At 37.1% G+C, this 15907-nt stretch overlaps 1 protein-coding gene across 1 annotated transcript in view; it reads right to left on the bottom strand.

Annotated features, from left to right (window-relative positions):
• The window catches only part of LOC142607211 (putative E3 ubiquitin-protein ligase ARI8), a 52665-nt gene that overhangs the window by 12059 nt on the left and 24699 nt on the right, over nucleotides 1-15907 (bottom strand). The window contains exons 6-10 of the mRNA XM_075778638.1: nucleotides 3726-3830; nucleotides 3435-3523; nucleotides 783-890; nucleotides 357-447; nucleotides 134-223 (exon numbers count right to left, since the gene is read on the bottom strand). Coding sequence (XP_075634753.1) covers nucleotides 134-223; nucleotides 357-447; nucleotides 783-890; nucleotides 3435-3523; nucleotides 3726-3830 — 483 coding nt within the window. The remainder of the gene's footprint in view (nucleotides 1-133; nucleotides 224-356; nucleotides 448-782; nucleotides 891-3434; nucleotides 3524-3725; nucleotides 3831-15907) is intronic.

The following is a 15907-nucleotide window of genomic DNA, read 5'->3' as shown; positions in this document are numbered from 1 at the left end:
GCATGTAATGCCACATATTTAGAAAATAAAATTTCCAATATTCTGGCTGCTAGCCAGTTTAGAACCGAGAATTGCAAACAAACTGATATGAATCATGCCAATATTGCTTTAGTTTTGACACATTAGTACATACCGATTGGTTGGTTGCCCATCTTTCATAATAATGAGTGTACCTCTCTAGGGAGTTCTTGGCCATCTCCCTTCGCTTCTCAGCCTCATCATACTGCAAGCAAAAGAGTAGAAAATTCTTAAAACATTGATTAAATGTGCTCTTCAAAGATAATGCCAAAATATTATTAAAATATTAGACACAAGTAAAAAATTTAAGGGAAAAAATAGGGAATATGTTAGTATACCACTCCTTCTTGCTTAGCTGTTTCGTAGCGATTACATGCATAAAAACCACCGGTCCTCTCACCATGGTCAGACCATGCACCAAGGCAAAGCCTGCAAGCATATTTAATGTATGTAAAAAAATAAGAAAAACAAAATTGTATGGTTAAACACAAAATTGAGAGAGAGACGAGAACATATGCATAAAGAAGAAAATAAAAACTCTAGCGGCACAAAGGTCCTGACTATAAAGCACCTTCATCTTTATTGATTAAATAACATAAACGAAAATAACAGAGCAATTAGATCCAGGTTTCTAGAATACAAATGATTTCTAAAAGTCATAAAAAATAATAAATTAAAGCAAGGTCCACGCTTTTAAGTTCTGGTATATGAACAAAATCAAGACTAGAGAATGAGGATGATTTAGAACAAGCTTATAAACTTACCAGCAAAACTCGAATTTACAAGGTGGTGTGCATGTGATATGCATACAGCCTTGGTTTTTCTCAATTGGCCGCTTGCACTTTGGACAAGGTTTGGAATTAGCCAATATCCTGAAATTTATACACCACACATATAGCTCATCAATGTCTTAGAATAAACATTAACAAAAAAAATCTCTCTAAAATTTTTAAGAGATAGCCAACGCATACCAGGTGATTGTGACTTCCCTGGGCGATGCAAAACATGGGCACAAAAGGAAATATAACAATAATAACAGGGAAAAGCTAGGTAGTCAAAGGAAAAAGGAGACCTTAAGGCATTGTATAGCCCGAGGCGTGAGGCGACAAAGAGCGCTAGCTCGAGTAAAGCAAGGTGCCAAATTCTACATATATTTATTATAGATATAGAACTTAAATTGTATGTACCTAGTGTATTGAAATATTATAATAAAGTGTTTTTAAAAGTGATGCATGAAGAAATTTGGTCTATCTAATGATTTCAAAATAGGATTAACATGGTTTAGACTCTATTAGTCATTCTTACAGTAGGTTTTACAACAAGATTCTACTATAAATTAATTAATCTAACAAAAAGGTTTACAACAAACTTTTGTAAATTAATTTATCTAACAATGGCTTTTATAACATGCTTTTCTAAATTAACAATCTAATGACAGCTTCACAACAGCCTTAAATTAAAAATAAAATAAAAATAAGGCTCTTGCCTTAGCGCCTTTTTCATGGCTAATGTGATCGCCTTGCTCGCCTAGGCTCTAAATGCAAGTGCCACACTAAAGCCGCCTTGCCTTAGAGCCTTTAAGGTGTCTTAGTGGTGCCTAGCCTTGCCCGGGCGCCTAGGCGAGCACCTGACTTGCTTTTGACTACAATGGGGAAAAGGAAAGGAAAAGGAAAAAAAAAAAAAAAAAAACCCACAAAGATTTGAGATTGGGAGCCTAGCAGTTACCCAAATACCCCAGCCCCAGGTGTGTAATATTCTTTTATGTCATTCAAAAAGGACCCAAATATTGTATAACAACCTAAAACTATAGATTAAATTATGTTAAGGCAAGGAAATAAAATTTACATAGCACAAACTACTCTTGGATCCAAATATTAAACAAACAAATAATTATAAACAATCCAAATTTATGTCATTTTTTTTCCTATAAGTAAGATACCCCCCATTTAAGTCACTCCTGTCAATGCATGGCATTCTAAAACTCATTGGTAAGGGGGGGAAAAGTAAAATATAAAAAGAGAGATGTTTTGGACTTTGAATCAATATGGGTTATTTACAAAAAGCAATGGGAAATTTTGAGAAAAAACCGAATAAATATACAAGAAATTTGAATAAAAAGTTCCAAGAATGAATTATAAATAACTTAATACTTAGGTGATCATTTAGCTCCTATAATCTTGGCATATAAAATCTTAATAAAAAAATCAACACACTAGGCCCTTTTCTTATATATACTTCCATTGTTACAACAAGGGAGTACAGGATTTGATCTCTAATTCTCATAGAGGAAACTAGGCAAGCAACAATCCAATCTTTATGCCTTTCCTGGGGGTAGACAATTTTTTTGTTTAATGCTTATATTGTACATTCAGTTAGAGAGATTTAGGAGGCATTTGATGGTTTGGAACAATCAATAGGCAAAATCAAGGGTTTTTTAAGTTTTTGTTTCAATGGATCTTGTTCCATTCTTTATTTGGTTCTTCCACATCTTTTCTTGATTTTTTTTTATTCTCAGTCTCAGTCTCAGTCTCATATCTCAACACTCATATGTTCTTTCTGACGCAGGACAACCAGAAAAAAACTAAAACAACAATAAAATAAAGGGATATGACCTAAAAGTCAGCACCTAGGCCTTGCTTGGGGTTAGCACCTAGGCCTTGCTTGGAGTCAGCATCAAGCGGGAAAACCACTAGGAGTCAGCACCTAGGGTGGACCTGGAGTCGGCACCAGACCAAAAGAGACCAAATGGCCATTTTTTCATTCATTCATCAAAATATCAACCATCTCCTTAAGGAGTACAATAAGTTGCTTATAAAGGATTACTAAACCCTAGTTCTAATTGGCTAGGAAACCATAATTGCCTTATTACGAAAATAACCTTGCTTCCAAATTAAAATATTAATAGCCTAATAAACTACTAGGACCTAAAACATAAAAATACAATTGACTTGCAAACAAAAATAATACTAAATAAAAATCTTCTTGCGTCTCCTGCATCACTTTCACTTTTTAGAGATGCCTACCTTATACTTCTTTTTGTTTACTAAGTGATAAAAAAAACTCTTTTTTACTAAGGTTACACCCTCTGTTTTTGATAATTACTCATCTTGGCATTTCTTAATATACTTTATTACTAATTGGAAAAAGAAAACAGGCCTTTATAGAGGAGAACAAGGGATTTGCCCAGGTCAAGCAGTAGCCAAGGTAGTTAGTGCCTGGACTGACTGTATTTCCCCTTTCAGTGTAATTGTGCACGCCTCACCCAATTTATAAAGAAGGTTTATTCTGACCCAAATCCCAGCAGTTTTTCTCTGAAGTACCGCAATCTCCTATTTAATAAGTACCTTTTGCCAGCATTCACAAATAAATTATTATAACAGGAAAATGCTTAAGATGCCACGATTTTGTTCCATTACCAATTCATATTTTCAGATTCAGCACTATTTTTCAATATCCACTTTGCCACAGTACCACAATCAACTGGGCGATGAGCTTCTTCAGTACACTGCAAAGACGAAATTCTAATTACAAAGAGTGCCAAATCATGAAAACCAAAAAGCATCTGCACATATTCCAATTAAATGAACAAAACCAGTGCAGAGTTAAACAACCCAAAGGAGACCCATAAAGAGAATTATATTCCAGCACAGATTACTCAAATACATTGATTGAAACAGCTGAATAATAAATCAACTTGAAGAACTCACATTCCAGCAAAAGCTATATGAGCAGCGGCAAGTAACATCATAGCTTCCACTACCAACAATAAAATCTACCGCATAATCACAGCCTGGAGCCGGACACCATTTGGTCTGCAAAAACCAAGAAAAAGATTGTTTTTATTTTTCTGGCTAATTGTTTTTGACTAGAAAATATTATCACACTAGAGAAAACCTATACAGTTTCTAGTCAATGTTTAAAGGGCCAGAGTATATAGATTGTTTTGATATTTGCTGGCTGTCTGATTCTTAATGCCACTCATGGCTAAATGCAACTCTATGATTTTAATGGGAAATATATCTATTAAAATCCTTGGTTTATCGTATGAAAAAACAGACCATATATTATCTGTGCCAATTAACTGCCCAATTTCTATTTCTCTTTTTTGATAAGTAATAAAATTTATTGATATAAAAATAAAATAAAAAAAGACACCCTAGTACACTGGAAGCGTATAGAGGTCAACAAATCAAATACAAAAATTACATAAATCAAGTAAATCAAGAAGAGTAGAAAATGATTGGTTTCGCAAAGCTGACAACCAACCCAATAAGGTTCAAAAGAAAAATAACTTGAGGCCTGACAAATATCTCTCATTATGTACGAAGCACCTGCTATTTCTTTCTCTCCAAAGACAACACATTAAACAATGGGGAAGCCATATATGTCTATTTTGATGACGACCAAACTGACCTTGCCAACAAGCTAGGACCCCAACAACAAACTACATAACCCCAACTTAGCCCAAATAGTCCCAAAACCATAGACCACAAATCCATTGCAACTGGATAATGAAGGGAAAGATGGTTTACCGATTCTCTATTACATTTCACATATAACACCAATCCATAATCCAAACCCTTCTTTTTCTTAAATTATCACTCCAGGGGGATCTTTGGCTTCCATATGCTCTTCCAAACGAAAAGATGATCATTACAGCCAACTAAAATACAGTAATAAGCACTAACCATAAACCCTTTATTTTTATTTGGTTTCCAGCACATTTTATCCTCCCCAATCCCCTTACTGAAGAGCCATAAATGGTATCCATGAAGTTTGACAAAGCCTCCAATTCCCAATCATGGACAGCCCTAAAAAAACTTACATTCCAATGAAGGACCCCATTAGTGAACTTCATAAACTCAGCCACACTTGCCTCGTTTTGTCGGCAAATTCTAAATAATTCGAGATAACTAATAGCAAGAGGTGTCTCCCCACACCACCGGTCTTCCAAAACTTCACCCTCGACCCATCACCAATTTCATATAGAATATAGCAAGAAAAATAAGGCCAACCCCAACTAATATTTTTCCACAAACTTATACCATAGGGACCAAAAATTGCACCGGTTCACCAGCCACCCCCCCACACTTGCCTCCAAAGAGCATCCCCTTCAAACCCAAATCTCCACAACCACTTCCCAAACAAAGCTTCATTAAGTCTAAAATTTCTTATCCCAAAACCATCAGAAGAAATTGGAGCACTAACAATAGCTTATTTAACTAAATGAAATTTGGGTTCCTCCCCCATTCCACCCCATAAGAAATTCCTCTGTAGTTTTGCAATTCGGTTAGCCACAGAAGCAGGGATACGGAAAATAGAAAGAAAATAAGTAGGTAAATTTGATAGAGTACTTTCAATTAGACTCTTCCTCTCTTAGATAAGTACAAACGTTTCCATCCCGCTAATCTCCTTTCCACCTTCTCTAGAATCAGGTTCCATATTGACTTAAATATTTTTCACCCAAAGGAAGACCCAAATATTTCATAGGAAAGTTCCTTGCTTACAAGCCTGGACATTCACCAATAACTCAATGTCATGAACCACTCCCACCGGTACTAATTCTGACTTTCCCAGATATTTTTAGACCATAAACAACCTCAAACCAATTAAGCACCGTATAGAGAATCAAAACCAAGGTCAGCGTCACAAAAAATTAAAGTGTCGTCAGCAAAGAGAAGATGAGACACCTCCAAGGATCTTCCCTCTAAATCACCCATACGAGAACCTAACATGCAGCCTTCATGGACAGCCTTGTCCGACATTCTTCCAAGAGCTTCCATGACCAAAAAATAATAATAAAGGATACAAAAGGATTGCCTTCTCTCAACCGTCCGGAACTCTTAAAAAAAACCACAAGGAGAAACATTAATAAGAATAGAAAAACAAAAGAAAATTCACTGCCATCACTTGACAAAGAAACCACTATGCTCTAAAAAATGCAGCAAAAAACCCCAATTCATATGATCAAAAGCCTTCTCAACATCTAGTTTACATAGTAACCCCGACAGACTAGTCTTCAATCTACTGTCAAGGCATTCAATGGCAATAAGTATAGTGTCAAGAATTGCCTGTTCAAAACAAAAGCATTCTGTGGAGCTGAAAGATATCTCCCATGACCATGCGTAGTTGAGTAGCCAAAACTTTAACAATAATTTTATAGAGCCCCCAACACGGCTGATAGGGCGAAAATCCCTAACTTCTATTGCTGCATTTTTTTTGGGATGAGAGTAATAAAGGTGGCATTCAAACTTCTTTCAAATTGACCACTAGCATAAAAATGGTGAAAAAAGCCATAAAATCTGGTTTGAGAATCTCCCGACAAGCTTGGAAAAATGCCATGAGAAAACCATTTGGACTAGGCGATTTATCACCACTAAAATCCTTAATAACTTTGAAGATCTCTGTCTCCTCAAAAGTCTCTCTAACTAATCCACTTTATCTCCGGAAATCGTTGGAAAATCCAACAGATTTGGAAATGGCTGATCAAGTTGCTGCTCATAACATAAATTCATGAAGAATTGAGTAGTGCAATTAGGAATCATATCCTGATTGAAAGACAAACTCCTATTAACCAAAAGATTCTCAATGCCATTATTTCTTCTATTAGAATTGGTCATCCTATGAAAAAAACTCGTATTGGAATTCCCCTCCCTCATCTCATAAAGTGATCTCAATTTCTGAATGAAGTTTTGCTTGTTCTAATTTTTCCTCGACTGTTAGAGGGTGAGACTCCCCCCGACATCTAAACAATCAAATTGCTCCATAGCTGCTGCTTCTTAACCGTGGAACTGCCAAATTCCCTTTTATTCCACTTTTTTAAATCCAATTTCAAAGCTGCTAACTTCTTAGCCAACGCATATCTAGGAGTTCCTTAAAACATATAAGATGTCCACCGACCTTCACTTTGTCTACAAAACTCTCCGCCCTCAACCAAATATTTTCAAAATGAAAGGGAATTCGCCCTTTGCGTTGGCTCCCACCCACCAACATAATTGGAAAATGATCCAATAAAACTCAAGGCAACCAGTTTTCGGAGAAATGAGTGAAATAATTTGCCAAAAGCGTAAAGAAGAGAAACCGATCTATTCTAGATGCAAAAGAAGTATTAGACCATGTGTAAAGGCACCCTTCCAAAGGAATATGCCCATGAAGAGAGATGACGTCAAAAAAATAATACATAGACCGAGTATAACTTATAGCCCCTAACCTTTCTAATGGAAAACACATTACATTAAGTCACCTCCCAGACACCATGGCAAATTCCACCAACTGATAAGACCTACCAGTTCATCCCACATTATATGACGCTTCTTGTTCAAATTTGGAATGTAGATATCTATGAAAGCCCACTCAAACTGATTGCCAACATTTTTAAATTTGCAAGAGACCAAAAATTGTCCCACCACTTCCTCCACCTTTTCCACAACCCTTCAATCCCACATAAGCAAAATATCACCAAAAGCACCTTCACCCAAACACAACCAATCTAAATAGGGGAAACTCTAGATGCTACGAACAATTCCTCTTGTAATCCACTCCATATTTGTCTCCCACAAACAAACAATATCAGTCTTCCAAGTATGTAGCAAGCTACGTATCTGAAGCCACTTTTCCAATTCATTTAACCCTCCAACATTGCAAGATAACAGTTTCAAATTCATTGAGAAAAAAGCGACCCTATCCCTGCTAATACAACTACACCTTGCTGATGCAGAACCATAATTGATAGAGCTAAATAGACCCCTCAGCTCCCTTATCCCCTTTACTCCCGAACTCTGCAATTTCCATTAATAGTAAGAATCAAAGAAATTGGGTAGTAATTAACTACCCAATTTCTTTGATTCTTACGATTAATAAATGTAAAGGAAATTATATTTCACAAGACATATAACATAAAATTAAGCATAGCCTAGAAAAATCAACAACCTTCCATTCTTCCAAGAACCTTTCAAATGTCACAATAGTTTATAAGGGGAAAAAATTAATGCAAGTCAACTAATATATAGAAGCTGATATGTAGTAGTATTTTAAATAAATAAATAGATAAATGTCTTGGCAGCCAGAACTATTTTGGAAGTGTTGAAAACAACCAAAGAGTCTTTGCAAAATTTAAAAAGAACGGACATTATAACACCTCTATAGAAAACAATGAATTTAATCTTGCTTTCTATTTTGTTCTACTTCTATTGCCAGTAGTGAACATTTATTTTTATTATTAATCTTAATCATTTAACTATATAGAAAAAATGAAGAAAAAGAATGATTTCAAGGTCTTCTCCAAATTCAAAACAAGATACAAATGTCTTGTTAACAACAAATCACATACATGGTTGTAGGCTATCTCCAAGATTGCATAATGGAAGCAAAACTCTGAGCACCAAATCTCAGGAACATTGCTTCATTTAGAGATAAAATCAAAATCCAGATTATAATTTCAGTTGAAAAAAGAGTGTCATATTTGCTCCAAGATGAATGTCACATAGCAAAAGGTCAAGGAGAATTACGGTATTCCTACGTAAGATGCAGTTTAAAGTTTCTTTTGATAAGTAAACCACAGACTTTGATATAAAGTTTCAATTAAAAGCTTTAATTTCCTATATTGTTTCAATATGCCCCATTAAAAGGTAAGTCACTCTAAACTCTTAAGTATTTGAAACTCAAGTAAATTTTCCTTTTCTGGATAATGACCCATCACAGGAACATCAAGTGGTATTCTAATGCAAAAGATTCACAAAAAAAATAGTAGATTCTTTTTTTCTTTTTCTGATAAGTAATGATATTATTAAATAGAAGAGATACTTCATGCTCACAATGATGAACCCAACCTAACAAAAGAGTTACAAAAGTATTACGCACAAGAGTGACTTGATTTTGTAAAATCTAAGGGAAATGCTACTTGTAAGACCCCACACACGAAACCAATCAAACAGAGTTTGAATCAGCAATAATTCCAACCAAGCCATTGATCTTTCAATGTTGCCAAAAATACAAATATTTTGATCTTTCCACAATAGCTGCATCAACATAACAGGACAGTTCTGAATTTCCAATGAGTGCTTCTTGAGTCAATTCTTCCACCTGAAAAAAGAGATCTTAGACCCTCCTTGGTAACACCAATTAAATCCCAAAATCTCTAAAGACTCAACTCCATGAAGCATATGCAACTTCACAAAAGATCAACAAATCCTCCACCATCTTCCCCATTACACTAGCACATGCAAGATCAACCAACTAAAGAGAAACCTTACTTAATAAGATTGTCACAAGTAAAAATATTCCCCCAAGCTACTGTCCAAATAAAGAACAAGAATCTTCTTGGCACCTTAACACACCAAAACTCTTCCAAGGGAAAGAATTAGCCTTTGTACCTCGAATAGCCTCATAATAAGAGAAAACATCCAACCAAACATTCCCTTTCAATCACCATCTCACCCAATCATCTCCCTCCCATCCTCCTTGGGATTAAGTATAGAAGATCTACAATAGAATAATTCGACTCCAATTCACAATCATGAAACCTCTAATTCTCAGATTCCAGCTCCACCTCTCCCTGTCTGACTAACTATCCAAGACTAAATGAACAAAGGTATTCATATCCACAGAATAGGCATATAAGTCATGGTGCAACTCCTTTAGAGAATTATTTTCACACCAAATATCAAGTTATAACCTTACTCAGGTGCCTTTGAAAAACACAAATGGAAGAAAATTGTCCCAACCAGCCTGAATGATCCTCCATAGACTACACCCATGTGTCCCCTAATTGATTTCGAAGCCCAACCACCCCATTCCTCTCCATACTTCATAGCAATAACCCACCTCCAAAAATGTATTGCCTCATTCCCAAACCATAATCACCAATTCCCTTTTTTTTTTTTTTGATAAGTAAGATGTTTATTGATATCAAAAAATGAAACACCCTAGTACATCCTATCTTCCAAATCCCCAAACCACTTGTAGCAATGAGAAAACAAATTGTATCCCATGCCACCAAAGAAAACCTGAATTCCTCATCTGATTCACCCCACAAAAAATATCCTTTAAAATCTCTGCATTGTTAGCCTCCTCATTTAACAAAGATAGCTTCTTCCAACCAGACAGTTTTCATTCCATCTTCTCCAAAATAAGATTCCACAAAAACTGCACCTTTTAAGTAAGCCCCCAAAGGCATCCCAAGATAATTCTTTGGTAAACTCAATTATACAACAAAGAATGTCAGCAAACTTTGCCAAGTTACCCACATTACCTATCAGGAGCACTTCACTTTAACCCAAATTAAATGGTAGACCTGTAATTGCTTCAAAGCAAGTCAACACCATTCTTATATACAAAATTTGGTTCTTTATTTAATCACAAAATAAAATAGTGTCATCAGCAAATAAAACATCGGAGATAAAATGCCCAGCCGGCATATCTTGCCCTGAATTTGTCAATTAAACCTCCCTCCTTAGTTTTCTTTGGTATCCTACTCAACATTATGGTTTTCAGACTCGGACTATTCAATGAACCGTAAAAGAAAAAGGTTCAAAATTTTTAAGGTCGGACCAAAGTTGAACCGAGATCGAACCGTGATAATGTCATAATTAATTTAATAATTATTTAAAATTTAAATAAATATATTAATTTAGAACAAATAAAAAAATTAATTAAAATAGTCCAATTAAAACTATATAAATTCATATTTTAGTTAATGTCTAATATATCAATCTCAGCCCCAATATTTACCCAATAATAATAATAACCATTTAAAAAAAAAATTAAAGCATCAATCTGCAGGACAAAAAAATATGACATGATTTTACAACTCATACAAGTGCCCAAGTGGGGCTCAAGACTATGTAAGAAATAAAATCTCAAACTTATATTTCCAATGCTCACTCATGTGCCTAGCTAGCTCACAAACAGAAAAATGCAATCAAAGAAAAGCAAATGATGCTGGGAGAAGAAGTCAGAAATGGCAAGAAGCTGAAAGAAGAAGAAGCAAGAAATGAGCAGAAAGAAGAGGAAGAAAAAGCTGGGTATGTAGCTGAAACAAAAAAAAAAAAAGGAAATGGACATGGCTGCTGGGCAAAGTGTTGCAAGAAGGAGAAGAAGAAAATAGGAGGGTTAACGTGTTTTTTCCCCCCTCGATTTCTCCTTCTTTTCTTCTTTTTTTTCTTCTTTAGTAATTCAACAGGTCCCCTTTTCATATATATATTTTTACTGATTCTGCTGATTAAAAATGCAAATTTGTCATAGGTGGAGTGTGTGTGTGCTTAAGAAATTGAGAATATGATGATTTTGATGTCTAACATTGTATTTTTATTACTGGATTAACTCATACAGTTTTTACCATGTATTCAATTCTCTCTTGCATTCAGATACAAGTTTGTCACTGTTGGGTTTATTAGGCATGATTTGTTTTTTCCTTGGAAGTCTATACTGAAGATATTAAGTCAAAAATCACACACACAATTGAGGCCTGGCTACCTCAGATTAGCCATCAAATTCTTTGGTTTTTTCTTCCCTGTTATCATGGGAGGTTCCATTTTCTTTTTCATCGAGTCCAAAACATTTGAATTTTCGGTTGAGGAGGGAGGTACTTATTATATGTTACGTATATATGAAAGAAATAAGGAAACTCTTCGGTCAGTTTTCACGGGTAAAAAAAGTGCTACACGTTTGCTAACTAATGTGGAGGATCTCATGTCCAATATTCTTCCTGGAAACTTTGCAAGAACCTTCAGGGATGGTAGTAAGGTTTTTATTTTGCAACTGGGTTCCAATGCACATGGAAACTTTTTTATGATCTCTTAACTTGTTCATGGGCATCGGAAGGGTTCCATCATTGTGCCGGAAGGAAAGTTGAGTAGTGGGCGGAGAGGATTTGGATTTCATCTACGCAAGGCTATTGCTCCCGACTCACTTACCGTCAAACCGCCATTTCAATCTGTTTTGAACCTGACAGGGCAACAGTTCAGGCAACAAAAATCCTTTTCGTCGGCAATGGTGGATGGGGATCGGAAAGACGATGTTGGAAGCAAGAAAGGAAAGCAATTATTGCCCAATATTCAAAATTCAAACATACCCTGCTTGAGCATTCAGTACCAGGATTCGCGGGATAGGGGTGTTGAGAAGGAAAGAACGGTACCTGGGGCTGACATCATGCTTGAGATTAAAGACAATGCTATTAACGGCACTAAAATTCCTTTATCGCTAGAACTTTCTTTATTATTTGAGTGTGGGCTGAATGGTAACTGGGAAGTTAAGTACTCCATCATCCGGGAAGTGGGTCGGGGAAGTGATGAGCCCACGCAAGTCTTTAGGCCCACTGTACTCTCAAAAGCTAAACAACTCGACCCAACTCTTTTTAATAAGCCTAGGCCCAAACCCACTTTGGTCTGGCGGCCCAAAACAAAAGAGCTTAACTCCCTGTCTTTTTCGATTTGAGAGACCCAACCTCTAGGAAAGCCTTCGTCGCTTCCATCAATCTCAACGTCCTCAACAGTTGATGCTCTGAGTTTCGATGGGGTGGTGGATGTGCTGATAACGCCGTTGATGTCGTCAATGGTCTCCGATGTCGCCACTGCTCCGTTTCATGATTCTGATAAGGTCGACGATGCTAAGTATGAGTTATCAACGCTGACTGACTTGAATCAAGCCTCCGATGTAGTCAAGGCTAGCTTCTTGGTTTCGATGAGGCCAAGAATGAGTTGGCATGTACCACAGATAGTGAAGAGGGCTTAGAGCGAGATTTTCGACTGATTCTTCAGTAGCATTCTGGCAATGTAGTCAAGAAATGGGGGAATTTGGAGCAGTGGGTACTTGAACTATGTGACGGAAGGAGGGTTGCGATTCCGATTCAGATATCTCTGCCACGGTGTGAAGCTATCGAGGTATTGGAGGAGCAAAAACGGTTGGCCTTAGTTCCGTGGGAGTCTTCAGAAGCTATCAATGTGTCAACGGCTCTTATTAAAGAGGATGAAGTGCTGGTGGAGGACTGGGCTTCAGATACCTACTCAGAGGATGCTGATCAGCCTCTAGCTGTTGAACCACTTGCTTTTTCTCTCCCTTCGGCTATGGCAGAACAGACAGTTGTGGATGAGGAGAGGTTTGCGGTTGTGGATAGTTTAGAGAGGCAAGTACCTTACTCAGAGTGGTTTCAAAGGAGATTCAATAATTTCAATAGTTTCCTTGGCATGTCCCTAGATGGTTTGGAAGATCAAGCAACAGAATTTTTATTGGCTGTTAAAGCTGAATTAAATCGGAGGGCTGAGGTGAACAAGATAACACGTGGCTCGGGAAATGTTTAAGAGAGCTAAAGGGGTTGTTTAGTTATATTAATTATGGCTCTACCTCTGCTAGGCGAAGTGGTACTAACAAGGATCGGGTTCTCTCTGTGGCTCAATGAATTTGAAGCTACTTTCCTGGAATGTCAAAAGGTTGAATGAAGTAGAAAAGAGGCTTCCGATTCGTAATTTGTTACGTTCCTGGAAGGCTAATATTGTGTGTTTGCAGGAGACCAAACTAGAATGGATTACTAGAGGTATTGTCCGGAGTATATGGAGTTGTCCATACGTAGATTGGCTGTACCTGGGTTCTGATGGTGCTTCTGGAGGTATTTCATTGATGTGGGACAGACAAGTTGTGAAAAAGGTGGAGGAAGCGGTGGGGCATTTTTCGGTTTCATGCATGTTTAAAAATGTTGGTGACCATTTTGAGTGGGCTTTTACTGGTGTATATGGGCCAAATTTGAACAAAAGGTGTAGGTTGATGTGGGAGGAAGGTGCTTAGGAGGTGACTTTAATATCATCCGTTTCCCATCAGTGCGACTGGGGGCTGCTAGCTATTCTCGGGCTATGTATGGATTCTCTGACTTTATCTCTCTTCATGGGTTGATGGATATACCCATGGCACCTAGTCCAATACATCATTAGCTTCTCAACTAGATCGGTTTCTTTTCTCCCCGCTATTGGCAGATCACTTCACACAGTTTACACAAAAGAGGATGTCTAGAGTACTTTCAGACCATTTTCCTATTTTGTTGGAGGGTGGAAGTCAGCGAAGAGGTAGAATTCCTTTCCGTTTTGAAAATGTGTTTGAGGGTGGATAATTTTGTCGATAAAGTGAAGACGTGGTTGGCATCCTATTTGTTCCAAGGAATCCCAAGTTTTATACTAGCTAAGAAATTGGCTGCCGTGAAGTTGGATTTAAAAAAGTGGAACGAGACGAAGTTTGGCAATGTAACATTTAAGAAGCAGAACCTTTGGAGCAAGTTGAATGTTTTAGATGCTAAAGAGGAGACCTATAAATTTACAGCTGAGGAGAAATTAGTACAAGTTAATCTTCGTACAAAAGTTTAGGGTGTTGCATTCGAAGGGGATGCCAATACCAGATTCTTTCACAGAATGGCTAATTCTAACAGAAAAAATAATGGTATTGAAAGCCTAATGGTTAATGGTACCTTGTATTTTGATCAGGGTATGATTGCAAATTGCATTACTCATTTCTTCATGAATTTGTATTCTGAGCACCAGGTTGTTCGAACTTTTCCAGATGTGTTAGTTTTTCCAATGAAATCCGGTGATAATGCGGACTGGTTAGAGAGACCTTTTGAAAAGGCAGAAATCTTTGATGTTGTTTAGAGTTTTCATGGTGATAAATCTCCTGGTCCAGATGGCTTCCAATGGCATTTTTCCAAACTTGCTGGGGGATTGTCAAACCTGATCTTATGGCTGTATTTCACCACTTTTTTGCTGAAGGTCAGTTTGAGAAAAGCTTAAACGCTACTTTTATTACTCTCATCCCTAAAAAACATGCAGCAAGTGAGATTAGGGATTTTCGGCCCATTAGTCTCGTTAGGGGGGTTTACAAAATTATTGCTTAAGTCTTGGCTAACCAACTTCGCATGGTTAGGGGGGATATAATCTCAGCATCTCAAAATGCTTTTGTGAGGGATAGACATATCCTTGACCCTGTTCTTATTGTTAATGAATGTCTTGACAGTAGATTGAAGTTGGGGTGCCAGGGCAGATTTGTAAACTGGATGTGGAGAAGGCTTTTGACCATGTAAATTGGAGTTTTCTTTTGCAAATGTTAGAAAGAAGTGGGTTCTCTGCCAAGTGGAGACAAATGGATTCTCTTTTGCCTATCTACAGTCCGCTTCTCTATCTTGATTAATGGCTCTCCTTGTGGGTTTTTTGGTAGCTCCAGAGGTTTGAGACAAGGTGATCCGTTGTCTCCTTTGTTGTTTGTGTTGGTGATGGAAGCTCTGGGAAGAATGTTGGATAAAGCAGTTCATGAAGGACGCAAGTCAGGATTTAGTGTGGGTAACTTGGAGGGAAGATCCTTGGCAGTGTCTCATCTCCTTTTTGTGGATGACACTTATTTTTTGTGATGTTGATCTAGAACAGATTTTGATTCTCCGAATGATTCTTATTTGGTTTGAGGCGGTGTCGGGTCTAAAGATTAATCTGGGCAAGTCTGAATTGGTTCCGATTTGAGTAGTGCATAATATTGACTTATTGCTAAATGTTCTTGGCTGCAAGCAGTGCTCTCTTCCAATGAAATATCTAGGTCTTCCTTTGGGTGCTAATTTCAAGGATAAGACTATATAGAATCCAATTCTGGAGAAAATGGAAAGGAAATTGGCGGATTGGGAAAAGGGAGGTAGAGTCACTCTAATCAAAAGCACCCAATCTAATTTACCCACTTACTTTCTATCTCTTTTCCTATACGTGCTAGTGTGGCTAACCGAATTGAGAAGCTTCAGCGGAATTTCTTATGGGGCGGTTTTGGTGATGAACCTAAAATTCATTTGGTTAAATGGGCTACTATTTGTGCTCTTATTTCTTCGGGTGAATTAGGGATAAGGAAGATTAGACTTTTCAATATAGCTCTACTTGGG

The sequence above is a fragment of the Castanea sativa genome, chromosome 8 (genome assembly GCF_040712315.1).
Source record: "Castanea sativa cultivar Marrone di Chiusa Pesio chromosome 8, ASM4071231v1".
Lineage (NCBI taxonomy): Eukaryota > Viridiplantae > Streptophyta > Magnoliopsida > Fagales > Fagaceae > Castanea > Castanea sativa.
The sequence above is the reverse complement of the archived record's forward strand: the minus strand, read 5'-3'. Positions and strand labels throughout refer to the sequence as shown.